This window comes from Salmo salar, chromosome ssa16 (genome assembly GCF_905237065.1).
Source record: "Salmo salar chromosome ssa16, Ssal_v3.1, whole genome shotgun sequence".
In the NCBI taxonomy this organism is placed as follows: domain Eukaryota; kingdom Metazoa; phylum Chordata; class Actinopteri; order Salmoniformes; family Salmonidae; genus Salmo; species Salmo salar.
The window spans coordinates 86,678,128-86,698,270 of record NC_059457.1 but is presented as its reverse complement, the minus strand read 5'-3'; the positions used below and the strand labels follow the sequence as shown (position 1 = coordinate 86,698,270).

General features: G+C 48.2%; 2 protein-coding genes across 16 annotated transcripts in view; one reads left to right on the top strand and one right to left on the bottom strand.

Moving 5' to 3' along the window:
* Window positions 1–6,894, bottom strand: part of tmco3 (transmembrane and coiled-coil domains 3) — a 49,231-nt gene extending 42,337 nt beyond the window's left edge. For 6 of the 10 annotated variants that reach the window (XR_006759875.1, XR_006759876.1, XM_045698388.1 and 3 more), the window contains exons 1-3: window positions 6,728–6,894; window positions 4,219–4,496; window positions 14–181 (exon numbers count right to left, since the gene is read on the bottom strand). Coding sequence is in view for 8 of the 10 variants with exons in the window: in XM_045698388.1 (XP_045554344.1) it covers window positions 14–181; window positions 4,219–4,496; window positions 6,728–6,839 (558 nt within the window). In the remaining 2 variants the exon portion in view is untranslated. Of the gene's footprint in view, window positions 1–13; window positions 182–4,218; window positions 4,497–5,012; window positions 5,114–5,439; window positions 5,734–6,727 lie in introns of those variants that run through there. The other 4 variants (XM_045698390.1, XM_045698391.1, XM_045698389.1 and 1 more) reach the window with 4 other exon arrangements.
* Window positions 1,710–20,143, top strand: part of LOC106594144 (DCN1-like protein 2) — a 50,470-nt gene continuing 32,036 nt past the window's right edge. Inside the window, exons 1-4 of one of the 6 annotated variants that reach the window (XM_045698409.1) lie at window positions 1,710–1,843; window positions 7,668–7,884; window positions 10,187–10,355; window positions 10,598–10,728. In XM_045698409.1, coding sequence (XP_045554365.1) covers window positions 1,766–1,843; window positions 7,668–7,884; window positions 10,187–10,355; window positions 10,598–10,728 — 595 coding nt within the window. In that variant the 5' untranslated portion in view covers window positions 1,710–1,765. Of the gene's footprint in view, window positions 1,844–5,480; window positions 5,664–6,361; window positions 6,500–6,584; window positions 6,682–7,667; window positions 7,885–10,186; window positions 10,356–10,597; window positions 10,729–20,143 lie in introns of those variants that run through there. The other 5 variants (XM_045698404.1, XM_045698406.1, XM_045698405.1 and 2 more) reach the window with 5 other exon arrangements.

Genomic DNA, 20,143 nt, shown 5'->3' with positions numbered 1-20,143 from the left:
TTCCTGCCCTCACCTTAATGGCTGCTTCTCTGAGAGCCTCCAGTCTCTGACGGCTGCTCTCCTTCATGTTGACCACGTCCCTGTAGTCTCCCTGCAGCGCCCTCTGCAGGCCCACCACCGCCTGGAAGACTGAGCGTTCGCTCTCATTCAGCTCCTTCTGGAACACCTCCAGAGTGTGAACCTGGACAGGGGAGAGAGAAGAGAGAGGACACTAGACTAGGACCCTTGGACGGGGGAGAGAGAAGATAGAGGACACTAGACTAGGACCCTTGGACGGGGGAGAGAGAAGAGAGAGGACACTAGACTAGGAACCTTCAGAGTGTACACCACAGGAATCTGTGGGCACCTTAATTGGGGAGGACGGGCTCGTGGTAATGACTGGATCTGAATCAGTGGAATGGTATCAAATACATCAAACACATGGTTTCCATGGTTTCCAGGTGTTTCATTCCATTCCATTTGTGCAGTCCCGGCCATTATTGTGAGCCGTCCTCCCCTCAGCAGCCTCCTGTTGCGTGCACCTGGACAAGGGAACATACAACTCTGGTCAGAAGTAGTGTACTACACAGGGAACAGGGTGCTGTTTGGGACACAACCTGGAACGCAACCTGGAACGCAACCTGGAACGCAAACAGGAACGCAACCTGGAACGCAACCAGGAACACAAACAGGAACACAAACAGGAACGCAACCTGGAACACAACCTGGAACGCAACCAGGAACGCAACCTGGAACGCAACCAGGAACACAACCAGGAACGCAACCTGGAACACAACCTGGAACGCAACCAGGAACGCAAACAGGAACACAAACAGGAACGCAACCAGGAACGCAACCAGGAACGCAAACAGGAACACAAACAGGAACGCAACCTGAAACGCAAACAGGAACACAAACAGGAACGCAACCAGGAACGCAACCAGGAACGCAAACAGGAACACAAACAGGAACGCAACCTGGAACGCAACCTGGAACGCAAACAGGAACACAACCTGGAACGCAACCTGGAACGCAAACAGGAACGCAACCAGGAACGCAACCTGGAACGCAACCTGGAACGCAACCAGGAACGCAACCTGGAACGCAAACAGGAACGCAACCAGGAACACAACCAGGAACACAAACAGGAACGCAACCTGGAACACAACCTGGAACGCAACCAGGAACGCAACCAGGAACGCAAACAGGAACGCAAACAGGAACGCAAACAGGAACGCAAACAGGAACGCAACCTGGAACGCAACCTGGAACACAAACAGGAACACAACCTGGAACGCAACCAGGAACGCAACCAGGAACGCAACCTGGAACGCAAACAGGAACGCAACCAGGAACACAACCAGGAACACAAACAGGAACGCAACCTGGAACACAACCTGGAACGCAACCAGGAACACAACCAGGAACGCAAACAGGAACGCAAACAGGAACGCAAACAGGAACGCAAACAGGAACGCAACCTGGAACGCAACCTGGAACACAAACAGGAACACAACCTGGAACGCAACCAGGAACGCAACCAGGAACGCAACCTGGAATGCAACCAGGAACACAAACAGGAACGCAACCTGGAACACAACCTGGAACGCAACCAGGAACGCAACCTGGAACACAACCTGGAACACAAACAGGAACGCAAACAGGAACGCAACCAGGAACACAAACAGGAACGCAAACAGGAACGCAACCTGGAACACAACCTGGAACGCAAACAGGAACGCAACCTGGAACGCAACCTGGAACACAACCTGGAACGCAACCAGGAATGCAACCTGGAACACAACCAGGAACACAACCAGGAACACAACCAGACTGTGCACTTGGCAGACATGGGATAGAGAAGGTAAGATGGGTGAGACCAGGGATGCACCTCAATATTCTAAAGTAGTTTCCTCTCCTTTATTTACACACATCTGGATACTAAGAGTCATTTTAAAAGGTCAGTTTTGACTAAACAGTGCCCTGGCTTGGTCATATGAAGGTTCAGTTATGTTTATTAACATATTACTCCAGAGAAAGGTTCAGGTTAGGGTTGGGGTCAGGGCAGTGCTGGACTTGGAGTAAAATAAGTGTCGGTACTCATTTTGGGTGCTGTTACGGTTTATATTTAGGTGCAGGAGCTCCACAATACTGTTGATCTAATATTCTATTGAGCAGTGGTTCCCAACCAGGGGTACTTGGCCTATCCACACGGGGTACTTGGTCTATCCACACGGGGTACTTGGCCTATCCACACGGGGTACTTGGTCTATCCACACGGGGTACTTGGTCTATCCACACGGGGTACTTGGTCTATCCACACGGGGTACTTGGCCTATCCACACCGGGTACTTGGTCTATCCACACGGGGTACTTGGTCTATCCACACGGGGTACTTGGTCTATCCACACGGGGTACTTGGCCTATCCACACGGGGTACTTGGCCTATCCACACGGGGTACTTGGTCTATCCACACGGGGTACTTGGCCTATCCACACGGGGTACTTGGTCTATCCACACGGGGTACTTGGTCTATCCACACGGGGTACTTGGCCTATCCACACGGGGTACTTGGTCTATCCACACGGGGTACTTGGTCTATCCACACGGGGTACTTGGTCTATCCACACCGGGGTACTTGGCCTATCCACACCGGGTACTTGGTCTATCCACACGGGGTACTTGGTCTATCCACACGGGGTACTTGGTCTATCCACACGGGGTACTTGGTCTATCCACACGGGGTACTTGGCCTATCCACACGGGGTACTTGGTCTATCCACACGGGGTACTTGGTCTATCCACACGGGGTACTTGGCCTATCCACACGGGGTACTTGGCCTATCCACACGGGGTACTTGGTCTATCCACACGGGGTACTTGGTCTATCCACACGGGGTACTTGGTCTATCCACACGGGGTACTTGGCCTATCCACACGGGGTACTTGGCCTATCCACACGGGGGTACTTGGCCTATCCACACGGGGGTACTTGGTCTATCCACACGGGGGTACTTGGTCTATCCACACGGGGTACTTGGTCTATCCACACGGGGTACTTGGTCTATCCACACGGGGTACTTGGCCTATCCACACGGGGTACTTGGTCTATCCACACGGGGTACTTGGCCTATCCACACGGGGTACTTGGTCTATCCACACGGGGTACTTGGTCTATCCACACGGGGTACTTGGTCTATCCACACGGGGTACTTGGCCTATCCACACGGGGTACTTGGTCTATCCACACGGGGTACTTGGTCTATCCACACGGGGGTACTTGGTCTATCCACACGGGGGTACTTCGCCTATCCACACCGGGCACTTGGCCTATCCACACCGGGTACTTGGCCTATCCACACCGGGTACTTGGCCTATCCACAGAGGGTACTTGGCCTATCCACACGGGGTACTTGGCCTATCCACACAGGGTACTTGGCCTATCCACAGAGGGTACTTGAGGAGACCCATGTGGTAATAGGCCTACTGGTAAAATGCACAAGGGGATACTTCAGGGGTACTCCGATAACAGTAACCGAAAAAGGTTGGGAGCCACTGCTATAGAGGTGCAGGAGCTCCAGCAGTAGAACATTTGAGGTGCCGGTACTCAGCTCAGGTGAGCTCCTGTCCAAGTTAAATACCGGGTTAGGGTGAGATGGGGTTAAAAAGCTCACCTGGAAAGTCGCTCTAATAACGAGGTAATAACAAGTTGATAGAGTCTCTCTAATAACAAGGTAATAACAAGTTCTTAGTCTCTCTAATAAATAACAAGGTAATAACAAGTTGATAGAGTCTCTCTAATAACAAGGTAATAACCAGGTAGTCTCTCTAATAACAAGGTAATAACAAGTTCTTAGTCTCTCTAATAAATAACAAGGTAATAACAAGTTAGAGTCTCTAATAACAAGTTATTAGTCTCTCTAATAACAAGGTAATAACAAGGTTTTTGAGTCTCTCTAATAACAAGGTAATAACAAGTTATTAGTCTCTCTAATATCATGGTAATAACAAGTTAGAGTCTCTAATAACAAGGTACTAACAAGTTAATAAGAGTCTCTAATAACAAGGTAATAACAAGTTAAGTCTCTCTAATAACAAGGCAATAACCAGGTAGTCGCTCTAATAACAAGGTAATAACCATATTGAGCCAAAAATAGTTAGATTGACTAAGAGTTAGGGTCCGGTAGGATTAGGGTCAGGGTATGGAGCTAAACGGTCCATTTTACTCTGGCGCCCACCTGGAAGAGTCTCTCTGGATCTGAGAGGGAGTGGTCTCGCCCCACAGCGGCTGCAGCCACAGCTAGCTTCTTAATGGCAGTGTTCTTCTGTCGGATGAGGCTGCCCAGGCGCCGGCAGTTATCAGACACCCAGCTCCAAGCGTGCTTGGCCACAGCACTCCTGCCCCGATGCAGCTTGATGGCATGTTGAGCTACCTGGTCCCGCTGCAGCGCCCCTACAAGGCCAAGGCACAGCACCGCACACACAACCCGCATCCAACCTACTACTGCTGCTGCCCCTTCAGAGAAAGAGAGAGAGGGGCAGAGAGGGAGAGGGGGGGAGAAAGTGAGAGAGGGAGAGGAGAGAGAGAGAGAGAGAGAAGAAAGACTATGAGCAGGAATGGAGAGAACAAAGACTATGGACTGAGAGAGGCTGGTGGCAGACAGGAGAAGAGAAAGGCTATGATACCAAACCCAACACACACAGGCCGTATGAATGTTTCCCAGCCAGAGGAATCACCAGAGAGGTTAGTTCCATAGAGAGGATGGGGCGGGGCTCATACCTGCTCAAACAACTGCTCAGGCACAACTACCTGATGAGGCACACCTGTATCCAGTGACCTATATCCTTCTAGAACACATCTCACCTGACTTACCTGCCTCACCACACACAGCTGACAGCCCGAGCTAGCTCCGGGAAGAAGCAGGTCACACCACACTGAGTCAACAATAAAATGGAGGCCAAAGACTGCACAAATACTTTACCTATGGCTTTGAAAAAAAAACGTTTATAATTTATACTAGCAGCAAAGTACCTTTGTGTACATTGGTCAGGGTTAGTTATGTTTATATTCCAGACCACTCCTATGTCCCTCCTCATGCACAGTTCAGGGTTGAATCAGCTACTCCTACTGACCTGTGTTGATCAATGACACCACTGTTCATGAAGGTGTAGACACACACAGGCTTATAGAATACAATTATTTCCAACATCACTAAATAATGAAAACCATCCGTAACACAAAAATAGCCAACAAGTATTTTGCATTAGCTGTGCAGTAATATTACATATTCATATGAAGTACGGAGACCATTCATTCACTGGAGAAAACAAGGTTGGAGTTACAGCTGACAGTGTTCTGATCATGGTTTTAAATGTTGAATTACATATTCAGCGGGTATGCTATCTATTTTATGCTTAAATTCGTGGTAAATAAAATCGGCAAAATGTTAGACAGCTACCTACTAGCTAGTGTGCTACGTCGTCCTCTCTCAGTCCTAAACTCCACAGTGGAAGAGGGAAAACAATCGTGCTCTTGTAATGCCACCCCTCCCCAATCGCCACATAGCTCTAGCCAACGTTGAGCCTTAGAGCAGGGATTCAACTACACACAGGGCGACAAACTTAATGCATTTCCAAGACCCCTACGGTTGACCGCAACAAACGGCTTAGCTACGTCTGTCAGGTATGCATTTGAGTCAAATGTATTGTTCAATATTGCGCTATTGCTCTTTATAAATGACATTTGCGTTCCCGATGTTTTAGGAAGGTTAGATATGAATGCTGAAAGCTGTCAAACCTGCTCGCGCCTACTAGGTTAGCTTGATGGCTAATGCTAACTAACTAACGTCAGGTTAGTACGGTTCCGAACTTTTCTAACTTCGTCAACATTGACAGTAAGCTCCACAAAATGAGAATTTGAAGTCGAATTTCTCGTAACATGTTAACAACATTTTAATCAAGTTGTTTGTGGTGAATTAAATTTGCGATACCGTAATAAAATGTTACATTGTAGTTATTTTTCACTTCACTTCCGAAACAAATCACCACGATTGGTTGGATATCTGCGCGGATATCTGGGGTATGTAGTTTTATCAGGTGGCGTTTTTCACAAGTAACTGCCCTTCATGGAAAAATCTACACAGTTACAAAGTTGTTTGACTGCTTTATTTAGCTACTGTACTAGCTCTATAGACCATGAACATAAACTGATCACAGCTAGTCAATAGCATTGTGCAAGTACATTTTTACCTGCGATGAATCACATTATTTTACATAATGAACATTTTATGCAACTGTTTATATGCATACAATGTCATCACTATCCATGTACAGTGTTATTTGGTTCAGAAGTGCACAGAACAAGGCCACAACTTGACCACGATCACTGATTATCCCAAGAACTACAAGTCCCAGTTTAGACCCTCAAACTTTCCCTTGCGGTAGCGCTGACCTCCCGCGCAGGCGTACAAGGGGTATTGGGATATCAAGTTGGCCAAACAGAGGGTGATAAAATGGTAGGTAAGATCAAAAGGATAAACATAAACTAGTGAACAAACCCATGGTACGAAGTGTATAGCTGGAAATGTTTTGGGAGGCACGCTATGAAGGCTCTCTATAACGGGAAACGGGGTGTCCTCTGGCAGTGTCGCATTGCCAGTGCATCGTTCGTTCACTGTTGCAATTTATGAGGGAAATGGAAGGTCAGTTGTTATTGTGAGCGTGGACACCCGCACTTGCAACACTTACCTTTTTCCCTGGTTGGTATGTCGCCTATGCGTTGGAACAGAGAGGGGCTGTCCGTACGCGCTGGCTTGGGAACTGGGTCGCGGGAGAGGGCGCCGCCAATGGCCGCTACCATCGGGCGGGTCCAGAGCGAGAGGATAGGGTCAGGTCTGCAAGACGGGCGGGTCCAGAGCGAGAGGATAGGGTCAGGTCTGCAAGACGGGCGGGTCCAGAGCGAGAGGATAGGGTCAGGTCTGCAAGACGGGCGGGTCCAGAGCGAGAGGATAGGGTCAGGTCTGCAAGACGGGCGGGCAGTTGTCTTCTCACGGTTATAGCCATCTCGCACTGCACGGACATAGACACTGTTCTGATTCGAAGGGACTCCGTGGTTGTGTACCAACCCCGCCGTTGTTTCCAGGAAAAAACGGTTGTTGTTTTTTCACGCTGTGCCTTGCTCACGGTGATGAGTGATGTAATGCCTGCTGCCAGTGTGTGTTATTGATCCCGTTCCGTTATCGGTCCCGACGACCGTTTACATCATTGCGGAATGTTAACATCACGATCTGGTCATCCCGACACCGATGTATTTCCCGTTTCTAACGGATTGTCCCTCGGGCTCCCATATATGGCGTATGATTCTATTTGGATGTACAATATTTTGGGGAGTGCAGGTTGTGAAGAAAGTCAAGTTGCCAGTCAAAAGGATGTGCTGTCATTGACTGGCAGGACTCAGACAACCCTCTCTGTCTAAAGATGCTGTTCTGAGAGAAATGGAAGTGTTCTTTAACAGATATTTACAGACTGTGGTCTCGGTAGTGTTTCTGCAGAACCTGACCTGATGGCCTCAGCAGGTGACCTGAAGAGCAGTCTGTCAGGGGTCAAAGGTCGATGGATAACCTGCCTCTCTTTGTACGTGTGTGTGCACCTGTCAATATCTCAACTGTGTGTGTCTCCTCTCCTGCAGCATAAGCTGAAGTCGTCTCAAAAGGACAAGGTTCGTCAGTTCATGACCTTTACTCAGTCTGGGGAGAGGACAGCTGTGTACTGCCTGACCCAGAATGACTGGAAACTAGAGGTGGCCACAGACAACTACTTCCAGAACCCCGACCTCTACTATAAAGAATCCATGAAAACCTCTGTGGACCGCAAGAAGCTAGAGCAGCTCTACAACCGCTACAAAGGTAAGAGGGGGTGTAGTGTGAGTACTGGGGAGAGAGGATGGTAGAGGGGGTGTAGTGTGTGTACTGGGGAGAGAGGATGGTAGAGGGGGTGTAGTGTGTGTACTGGGGAGAGAGGATGGTAGAGGGGGTGTAGTGTGTGTACTGGGGAGAGAGGATGGAAGAGGGGGTGCAGTGTGTGTACTGGGGAGAGAGGATGGAAGAGGGGGTGCGGTGTGTGTACTGGGGAGAGAGGATGGTAGAGGGGGTGTAGTGTGTGTACTGGGGAGAGAGGATGGAAGAGTGGGTGCAGTGTGTGTACTGGGGAGAGAGGATGGAAGAGGGGGTGCAGTGTGTGTACTGGGGAGGGGAGAGAGGATGGTAGAGGGGGTGTAGTGTGTGTACTGGGGAGAGGGGATGGAAGAGGGGGTGTAGTGTGTGTACTGGGGAGGGGAGAGAGGATGGTAGAGGGGGTGTAGTGTGTGTACTGGGGAGAGAGGATGGAAGAGTGGGTGCAGTGTGTGTACTGGGGAGAGAGGATGGAAGAGGGGGTGCAGTGTGTGTACTGGGGAGAGAGGATGGTAGAGGGGGTGTAGTGTGTGTACTGGGGAGAGAGGATGGTAGAGGGGGTGTAGTGTGTGTACTGGGGAGAGAGGATGGAAGAGGGGGTGCAGTGTGTGTACTGGGGAGAGAGGATGGAAGAGGGGGTGCAGTCTGTGTACTGGGGAGAGAGGATGGTAGAGGGGGTGTAGTGTGTGTACTGGGGAGAGAGGATGGAAGAGTGGGTGCAGTGTGTGTACTGGGGAGAGAGGATGGAAGAGGGGGTGCAGTGTGTGTACTGGGGAGAGAGGATGGTAGAGGGGGTGTAGTGTGTGTACTGGGGAGAGAGGATGGTAGAGGGGGTGTAGTGTGTGTACTGGGGAGAGAGGATGGAAGAGGGGGTGCAGTGTGTGTACTGGGGAGAGAGGATGGTAGAGGGGGTGTAGTGTGTGTACTGGGGAGAGAGGATGGTAGAGGGGTGTAGTGTGTGTACTGGGGAGAGAGGATGGAAGAGGGGGTGCAGTGTGTGTACTGGGGAGAGAGGATGGAAGAGGGGGTGCAGTGTGTGTACTGGGGAGAGAGGATGGAAGAGGGGGTGTAGTGTGTGTACTGGGGGGAGAGGATGGAAGATGGGGTGTAGTGTGTGTACTGGGGAGAGGAGAGAGGATGGAAGAGGGGGTGTAGTGTGTGTACTGGGGAGGGGAGAGAGGATGGAAGAGGGGGTGTAGTGTGTGTACTGGGGAGAGAGGATGGAAGAGGGGGTGTAGTGTGTGTACTGGGGAGAGGGGATGGAAGAGGGGTGTAGTGTGTGTACTGGGGAGAGGGGATGGAAGAGGGGGTGTAGTGTGTGTACTGGGGAGAGGAGAGGGGATGGAAGAGGGGGTGCAGTGGGTGTACTGGGGAGAGAGGATGAAAGAGGGGGTGCAGTGTGTGTACTGGGGAGAGAGGATGGAAGAGGGGGTGTAGTGTGTGTACTGGGGAGAGAGGATGGAAGAGGGGGTGTAGTGTGTGTACTGGGGAGAGAGGATGGAAGAGGGGGTGTAGTGTGTGTACTGGGGAGAGGAAGAGAGGAGAGGTGTGTGTGTACTGGGGAGAGGAAGAGGGGAGAGGTGTGTGTGTACTGGGGAGAGGAAGAGGGGAGAGGTGTGTGTGTACTGGGGAGAGGAAGAGGGGAGAGGTGTGTGTGTGTACTGGGGAGAGGAAGAGGGGAGAGGTGTGTGTGTGTACTGGGGAGAGGAAGAGGGGAGAGGTGTGTGTGTGTACTGGGGAGAGGAAGAGGGGAGAGGTGTGTGTGTGTGTACTGGGGAGAGGAAGAGGGGAGAGGTGTGTGTGTGTACTGGGGAGAGGAAGAGGGGAGAGGTGTGTGTGTGTACTGGGGAGAGGAAGAGGGGAGAGGTGTGTGTGTACTGGGGAGAGGAAGAGGGGAGAGGTGTGTGTGTGTACTGGGGAGAGGAAGAGGGGAGAGGTGTGTGTGTGTACTGGGGAGAGGAAGAGGGGAGAGGTGTGTGTGTGTGTACTGGGGAGAGGAAGAGGGGAGAGGTGTGTGTACTGGGGAGAGGAAGAGGGGAGAGGTGTGTGTACTGGGGAGAGGAAGAGGGGAGAGGTGTGTGTACTGGGGAGAGGAAGAGGGGAGAGGTGTGTGTACTGGGGAGAGGTGTCTGTACTGGGGAGAGGAAGAGTGTTAGGATTAGGTGTGTACTGTGCTCTGTGGGTGTATATGAAGAACAAAGTGTGTGTGTAATGTACCAGTGTAATGTATCTGTGTTGTTGTGGTGTTCCTCTCCAGACCCCCAGGATGACAATAAGATCGGTATCGATGGGATCCAGCTGTTCTGTGATGACCTCACCCTGGACCCGGCCAGTAGGAGTGTTCTGGTGGTGGCCTGGAAGTTCCGTGCCGCCACACAGTGTGAGTTCAGCAGGAAGGAGTTCCTCGACGGCATGGCCGAGCTGGGGTGAGCAGGCTTTCTGTGATGTCATCTTTCTGCGCCACACAGTTGTGTTCACTATTCAGTAGGAAACATTTTTTAAAATGTTTTGAAATGTAAAATGAAAGCAGGTGTTGTTATTGGACAACTAAACGTTTTGAAACGGAGGTTGGGTAGGTATTAGCTGGACTCCAATAAGAAGGTGTGTGTGTGTGTGTGTGTGTGTGTGTGTGTGTGTGTGTGTGTGTGTGTGTGTGTGTGCTCCGTAGCTGTGACAGTCCAGAGAAGCTGAAGGCTCTGCTCCCCAGACTAGAACAGGAAGTCAAAGACACGGCCAAGTTTAAAGACTTCTATCAGTTCACCTTCAACTTCGCCAAGAACCCTGGACAGAAGGGACTAGGTAAGAACCCTGGACAGAAGGGACTAGGTAAGAACCCTGGACAGAAGGGACTAGGTAAGAACCCTGGACAGAAGGGACTAGGTAAGAACCCTGGACAGAAGGGACTAGGTAAGAACCCTGGACAGAAGGGACTAGGTAAGAACCCTGGACAGAAGGGACTAGGTAAGAACCCTGGACAGAAGGGACTAGGTAAGAACCCTGGACAGAAGGGACTAGGTAAGAACCCTGGACAGAAGGGACTAGGTAAGAACCCTGGACAGAAGGGACTAGGTAAGCCTTCCACATGTCTTTCTGGGAAAATGCTCTGAAAGTGGAGAGGTTTTGGTAAATACTGTGTCCAGACAGAGAGGTTTAGTCAAACCCTGGTTGGTCCAGTACTGTGTTTGAGAAGGTCTTTCACCCCGGTGTAGTTTTCCTAACCCTGGTGTAGTTTTCCTAACCCTGGTGTAGTTTTCCTAACCCCGGTGTAGTTTTCCTAACCCTGGTGTAGTTTTCCTAACCAGGGTGTAGTTTTCCTAACCCTGGTGTAGTTTTCCTAACCCTGGTGTAGTTTTCCTAACCCGGGTGTAGTTTTCCTAACCCTGGTGTAGTTTTCCTAACCCCGGTGTAGTTTTCCTAACCAGGGTGTAGTTTTCCTAACCCCGGTGTAGTTTTCCTAACCAGGGTGTAGTTTTCCAATCCCCGGTGTAGTTTTCCTAACCCCGGTGTAGTTTTCCTAACCCCGGTGTAGTTTTCCTAACCCCGGTGTAGTTTTCCTAACCCGGGTGTAGTTTTCCTAACCAGGGTGTAGTTTTCCTAACCAGGGTGTAGTTTTCCTAACCCCGGTGTAGTTTTCCTAACCCCGGTGTAGTTTTCCTAACCCCGGTGTAGTTTTCCTAACCAGGGTGTAGTTTTCCTAACCCCGGTGTAGTTTTCCTAACCAGTGTGTAGTTTTCCTAACCAGGGTGTAGTTTTCCTCCTGGGGAACATTGGTAGATAACTATGGTGGTTTGCCATCAGCGGTGTGATGTAGTTCTGTCAGTCAGTACCAGCCAGGCAGCAAACAGGAAGAACGCCTTTTAGATGGAAAACAATGAATTATCCTATGAGGTAAGTAAAGATCTTCCCCTTCACAACACTGTTTCTAGTTGAACTACTGCTGCTCTATGAGCATGCTGAGGAGAGGGCCTTGAGTCTGATAGGTAGTCTACTGTTACTGTGTAATAACAGCTTTACACATAGATCACCTATCAAGCTACACAGACACCAGGGTGGGTCCCAAATAGAGCTCCATTCCCTGTATAGTCACTACTTCTGACCAGAGCCCTATGGGCCCACTAGTGCACTATTTAGGGAACTGGGTACCATTTGAGATGCTACCCAGGGGATTCCCTGGATGGGACAACTTTGTTCTGGTTGTTGTTTCTGCTGGTCTGTGTTGTTATGACGACCCAGCTAAGTTCCTGGAACAACAGTAGGCCCCATTGTCAAAACTCATCTGACTGTAATGTGTCTCTCTCTGTAACTCTCTGTCACATTGTAATGTCACTAGGGCTGTAACTCTCTGTCACACTGTAATGTCACTAGGGCTGTAACTCTCTGTCAGACACTGTAATGTGTCTCTCTCTGTAACTCTCTGTCACACTGTAATGTCACTAGGACTGTAACTCTCTGTCACACTGTAATGTCACTAGGGCTGTAACTCTCTGTCACACTGTAATGTCACTAGGGCTGTAACTCTCTGTCACACTGTAATGTCACTAGGGCTGTAACTCTCTGTCAGACACTGTAATGTCACTAGGGCTGTAACTCTCTGTCAGACACTGTAATGTCACTAGGGCTGTAACTCTGTCAGACACTGTAATGTCACTAGGGCTGTAACTCTCTGTCAGACTGTAATGTCACTAGGACTGTAACTCTCTGTCACACTGTAATGTCACTAGGGCTGTAACTCTGTCAGACACTGTAATGTCACTAGGGCTGTAACTCTCTGTCAGACACTGTAATGTGTCTCTCTCTGTAACTCTCTGTCACACTGTAATGTCACTAGGGCTGTAACTCTCTGTCAGACTGTAATGTCACTAGGGCTGTAACTCTCTGTCACACTGTAATGTCACTAGGGCTGTAACTCTCTGTCAGACACTGTAATGTCACTAGGACTGTAACTCTCTGTCACACTGTAATGTCACTAGGACTGTAACTCTCTGTCAGACACTAATGTCACTAGGACTGTAACTCTCTGTCACACTGTAATGTCACTAGGACTGTAACTCTGTCAGACACTGTAATGTCACTAGGGCTGTAACTCTCTGTCAGACACTGTAATGTCACTAGGACTGTAACTCTCTGTCACACTGTAATGTCACTAGGACTGTAACTCTGTCAGACACTGTAATGTCACTAGGGCTGTAACTCTCTGTCACACTGTAATGTCACTAGGACTGTAACTCTCTGTCAGACACTGTAATGTCACTAGGACTGTAACTCTGTCAGACACTGTAATGTCACTAGGACTGTAACTCTCTGTCACACTGTAATGTCACTAGGGCTGTAACTCTCTGTCACACTGTAATGTCACTAGGGCTGTAACTCTCTGTCAGACACTGTAATGTCACTAGGACTGTAACTCTGTCAGACACTGTAATGTCACTAGGACTGTAACTCTCTGTCAGACACTGTAATGTCACTAGGGCTGTAACTCTCTGTCACACTGTAATGTCACTAGGGCTGTAACTCTCTGTCAGACACTGTAATGTCACTAGGACTGTAACTCTGTCAGACACTGTAATGTCACTAGGACTGTAACTCTCTGTCACACTGTAATGTCACTAGGGCTGTAACTCTCTGTCACACTGTAATGTCACTAGGGCTGTAACTCTCTGTCACACTGTAATGTCACTAGGGCTGTAACTCTCTGTCAGACACTGTAATGTCACTAGGACTGTAACTCTGTCAGACACTGTAATGTCACTAGGACTGTAACTCTCTGTCACACTGTAATGTCACTAGGGCTGTAACTCTCTGTCACACTGTAATGTCACTAGGGCTGTAACTCTGTCAGACACTGTAATGTCACTAGGACTGTAACTCTCTGTCACACTGTAATGTCACTAGGGCTGTAACTCTCTGTCACACTGTAATGTCACTAGGGCTGTAACTCTCTGTCAGACACTGTAATGTCACTAGGACTGTAACTCTCTGTCACACTGTAATGTCACTAGGGCTGTAACTCTCTGTCACACTGTAATGTCACTAGGGCTGTAACTCTGTCAGACACTGTAATGTCACTAGGACTGTAACTCTCTGTCACACTGTAATGTCACTAGGGCTGTAACTCTCTGTCACACTGTAATGTCACTAGGACCGTAACTCTCTGTCACACTGTAATGCCACTAGGGCTGTAACTCTCTGTCACACTGTAATGTCACTAGGGCTGTAACTCTGTCAGACACTGTAATGTCACTAGGGCTGTAACTCTCTGTCAGACACTGTAATGTCACTAGGACTGTAACTCTGTCACACTGTAATGTCACTAGGACTGTAACTCTCTGTCAGACACTGTAATGTCACTAGGACTGTAACTCTCTGTCACACTGTAATGTCACTAGGGCTGTAACTCTCTGTCACACTGTAATGTCACTAGGGCTGTAACTCTCTGTCAGACACTGTAATGTCACTAGGACTGTAACTCTCTGTCAGACTGTAATGTCACTAGGGCTGTAACTCTCTGTCACACTGTAATGTCACTAGGACTGTAACTCTCTGTCACACTGTAATGTCACTAGGGCTGTAACTCTCTGTCACACTGTAATGTCACTAGGACTGTAACTCTCTGTCACACTGTAATGTCACTAGGGCTGTAACTCTCTGTCACACTGTAATGTCACTAGGGCTGTAACTCTCTGTCACACTGTAATGTCACTAGGGCTGTAACTCTCTGTCAGACACTGTAATGTCACTAGGACTGTAACTCTCTGTCACACTGTAATGTCACTAGGGCTGTAACTCTCTGTCACACTGTAATGTCACTAGGGCTGTAACTCTGTCAGACACTGTAATGTCACTAGGACTGTAACTCTCTGTCAGACACTGTAATGTCACTAGGACTGTAACTCTCTCAGACACTGTAATGTCACTAGGGCTGTAACTCTGTCAGACACTGTAATGTCACTAGGGCTGTAACTCTCTGTCACACTGTAATGTCACTAGGGCTGTAACTCTCTGTCAGACTGTAATGTCACTAGGGCTGTACCTCTCTGTCACACTGTAATGTCACTAGGACTGTAACTCTCTGTCAGACACTGTAATGTCACTAGGACTGTAACTCTCTGTCAGACTGTAATGTCACTAGGACTGTAACTCTGTCAGACACTGTAATGTCACTAGGACTGTAACTCTCTGTCACACTGTAATGTCACTAGGACTGTAACTCTCTGTCAGACACTGTAATGTCACTAGGACTGTAACTCTCTGTCACACTGTAATGTCACTAGGGCTGTAACTCTCTGTCACACTGTAATGTCACTAGGACTGTAACTCTCTGTCACACTGTAATGTCACTAGGGCTGTAACTCTCTGTCACACTGTAATGTCACTAGGGCTGTAACTCTCTGTCAGACACTGTAATGTCACTAGGGCTGTAACTCTGTCAGACACTGTAATGTCACTAGGGCTGTAACTCTCTGTCACACTGTAATGTCACTAGGGCTGTAACTCTGTCAGACACTAATGTCACTAGGACTGTAACTCTGTCAGACACTGTAATGTCACTAGGACTGTAACTCTCTGTCAGACACTGTAATGTCACTAGGGCTGTAACTCTCTCAGACACTGTAATGTCACTAGGGCTGTAACTCTCTGTCACACTGTAATGTCACTAGGGCTGTAACTCTCTGTCAGACACTGTAATGTCACTAGGGCTGTAACTCTCTGTCACACTGTAATGTCACTAGGACTGTAACTCTCTGTCAGACACTGTAATGTCACTAGGGCTGTAACTCTCTGTCACACTGTAATGTCACTAGGGCTGTAACTCTGTCAGACACTGTAATGTCACTAGGACTGTAACTCTCTGTCACACTGTAATGTCACTAGGGCTGTAACTCTCTGTCACACTGTAATGTCACTAGGGCTGTAACTCTCTGTCACACTGTAATGTCACTAGGGCTGTAACTCTCTGTCAGACACTGTAATGTCACTAGGGCTGTAACTCTCTGTCAGCACTGTAATGTCACTAGGGCTGTAACTCTCTGTCAGACACTGTAATGTCACTAGGGCTGTAACTCTCTGTCAGACACTGTAATGTCACTAGGGCTGTAACTCTCTGTCACACTGTAATGTCACTAGGGCTGTAACTCTCTGTCAGACACTGTAATGTCACTAGGGCTGTAACTCTCTGTCACACTGTAATGTCACTAGGACTGTAACTCTCTGTCAGACACTGTAATGTCACTAGGGCTGTAACTCTCTGTCACACTGTAATGTCACTAGGGCTGTAACTCTCTGTCAGACACTGTAATGTCACTAGGGCTGTAACTCTCTGTCACACTGTAATGTCACTAGGGCTGTAACTCTCTGTCAGCACTGTAATGTCACTAGGGCTGTAACTCTCTGTCACACTGTAATGTCACTAGGGCTGTAACTCTCTGTCACACTGTAATGTCACTAGGGCTGTAACTCTCTGTCACACTGTAATGTCACTAGGGCTGTAACTCTCTGTCAGACACTGTAATGTCACTAGGGCTGTAACTCTCTGTCACACTGTAATGTCACTAGGGCTGTAACTCTCTGTCAGACACTGTAATGTCACTAGGGCTGTAACTCTCTGTCACACTGTAATGTCACTAGGACTGTAACTCTCTGTCACACTGTAATGTCACTAGGGCTGTAACTCTCTGTCACACTGTAATGTCACTAGGACTGTAACTCTCTGTCACACTGTAATGTCACTAGGACTGTAACTCTGTCAGACACTGTAATGTCACTAGGGCTGTAACTCTCTGTCACACTGTAATGTCACTAGGGCTGTAACTCTCTGTCACACTGTAATGTCACTAGGGCTGTAACTCTCTGTCAACACTGTAATGTCACTAGGACTGTAACTCTCTGTCACACTGTAATGTCACTAGGGCTGTAACTCTCTGTCACACTGTAATGTCACTAGGGCTGTAACTCTCTGTCAGACACTGTAATGTCACTAGGACTGTAACTCTCTGTCACACTGTAATGTCACTAGGGCTGTAACTCTCTGTCACACTGTAATGTCACTAGGACTGTAACTCTCTGTCAGACACTGTAATGTCACTAGGGCTGTAACTCTCTGTCAGCACTGTAATGTCACTAGGGCTGTAACTCTCTGTCACACTGTAATGTCACTAGGGCTGTAACTCTCTGTCACACTGTAATGTCACTAGGGCTGTAACTCTCTGTCACACTGTAATGTCACTAGGGCTGTAACTCTCTGTCAGACACTGTAATGTCACTAGGACTGTAACTCTCTGTCACACTGTAATGTCACTAGGGCTGTAACTCTCTGTCACACTGTAATGTCACTAGGGCTGTAACTCTGTCAGACACTGTAATGTCACTAGGGCTGTAACTCTCTGTCAGACACTGTAATGTCACTAGGACTGTAACTCTCTGTCAGACACTGTAATGTCACTAGGGCTGTAACTCTGTCAGACACTGTAATGTCACTAGGGCTGTAACTCTCTGTCAGCACTGTAATGTCACTAGGGCTGTAACTCTCTGTCAGACCTGTAATGTCACTAGGGCTGTAACTCTCTGTCAGCACTGTAATGTCACTAGGGCTGTAACTCTCTGTCAGACACTGTAATGTCACTAGGGCTGTAACTCTCTGTCAGACTGTAATGTCACTAGGGCTGTAACTCTCGTCAGACACTGTAATGTCACTAGGGCTGTAACTCTCTGTCACACTGTAATGTCACTAGGGACTGTAACTCTCTGTCAGACACTGTAATGTCACTAGGACTGTAACTCTCTGTCACACTGTAATGTCACTAGGGCTGTAACTCTCTGTCAGCACTGTAATGTCACTAGGGCTGTAACTCTCTGTCAGCACTGTAATGTCACTAGGGCTGTAACTCTCTGTCACACTGTAATGTCACTAGGGCTGTAACTCTCTGTCAGACACTGTAATGTCACTAGGGCTGTAACTCTCTGTCAGACACTGTAATGTCACTAGGGCTGTAACTCTCTGTCAGACACTGTAATGTCACTAGGGCTGTAACTCTCTGTCAGCACTGTAATGTCACTAGGACTGTAACTCTGTCAGACACTGTAATGTCACTAGGACTGTAACTCTCTGTCAGACACTGTAATGTCACTAGGGCTGTAACTCTCTTCAGACACTGTAATGTCACTAGGGCTGTAACTCTCTGTCACACTGTAATGTCACTAGGGCTGTAACTCTCTGTCAGACACTGTAATGTCACTAGGGCTGTAACTCTCTGTCACACTGTAATGTCACTAGGACTGTAACTCTCTGTCAGACACTGTAATGTCACTAGGGCTGTAACTCTCTGTCACACTGTAATGTCACTAGGGCTGTAACTCTCTGTCAGACACTGTAATGTCACTAGGACTGTAACTCTCTGTCACACTGTAATGTCACTAGGGCTGTAACTCTCTGTCACACTGTAATGTCACTAGGGCTGTAACTCTCTGTCACACTGTAATGTCACTAGGGCTGTAACTCTGTCAGACACTAATGTCACTAGGACTGTAACTCTGTCAGACACTGTAATGTCACTAGGACTGTAACTCTCTGTCAGACACTGTAATGTCACTAGGGCTGTAACTCTCTGTCGACACTGTAATGTCACTAGGGCTGTAACTCTCTGTCACACTGTAATGTCACTAGGGCTGTAACTCTCTGTCAGACACTGTAATGTCACTAGGGCTGTAACTCTCTGTCACACTGTAATGTCACTAGGACTGTAACTCTCTGTCAGACACTGTAATGTCACTAGGGCTGTAACTCTCTGTCACACTGTAATGTCACTAGGGCTGTAACTCTGTCAGACACTGTAATGTCACTAGGGCTGTAACTCTCTGTCACACTGTAATGTCACTAGGACTGTAACTCTCTGTCACACTGTAATGTCACTAGGACTGTAACTCTCTGTCACACTGTAATGTCACTAGGGCTGTAACTCTCTGTCACACTGTAATGTCACTAGGGCTGTAACTCTCTGTCACACTGTAATGTCACTAGGGCTGTAACTCTCTGTCAGACACTGTAATGTCACTAGGGCTGTAACTCTCTGTCACACTGTAATGTCACTAGGACTGTAACTCTCTGTCAGACACTGTAATGTCACTAGGGCTGTAACTCTCTGTCACACTGTAATGTCACTAGGACTGTAACTCTCTGTCAGACACTGTAATGTCACTAGGGCTGTAACTCTCTGTCACACTGTAATGTCACTAGGACTGTAACTCTCTGTCACACTGTAATGTCACTAGGACTGTAACTCTCGTCAGACACTGTAATGTCACTAGGGCTGTAACTCTCTGTCACACTGTAATGTCACTAGGGCTGTAACTCTCTGTCAGACACTGTAATGTCACTAGGACTGTAACTCTCTGTCAGACACTGTAATGTCACTAGGACTGTAACTCTCTGTCACACTGTAATGTCACTAGGGCTGTAACTCTCTGTCACACTGTAATGTCACTAGGACTGTAACTCTCTGTCAGACACTGTAATGTCACTAGGACTGTAACTCTGTCAGACACTGTAATGTCACTAGGGCTGTAACTCTCTGTCACACTGTAATGTCACTAGGACTGTAACTCTCTGTCACACTGTAATGTCACTAGGACTGTAACTCTCTGTCAGACACTGTAATGTCACTAGGACTGTAACTCTCTGTCACACTGTAATGTCACTAGGACTGTAACTCTCTGTCACACTGTAATGTCACTAGGGCTGTAATTCTCTGTCAGACACTGCAATGTCACTAGGGCTGTAACTCTCTGTCACACTGTAATGTCACTAGGGCTGTAACTCTCTGTCAGACACTGTAATGTCACTAGGACTGTAACTCTCTGTCACACTGTAATTTCACTAGGACTGTAACTCTCTGTCACACTGTAATGTCACTAGGGCTGTAACTCTCTGTCACACTGTAATGTCACTAGGGCTGTAACTCTCTGTCAGACACTGTAATGTCACTAGGACTGTAACTCTCTGTCACACTGTAATGTCACTAGGGCTGTAACTCTCTGTCACACTGTAATGTCACTAGGGCTGTAACTCTCGTCAGACACTGTAATGTCACTAGGGCTGTAACTCTCTGTCAGACACTGTAATGTCACTAGGGCTGTAACTCTCTGTCACACTGTAATGTCACTAGGGCTGTAACTCTCTCAGACACTGTAATGTCACTAGGGCTGTAACTCTCTGTCAGAC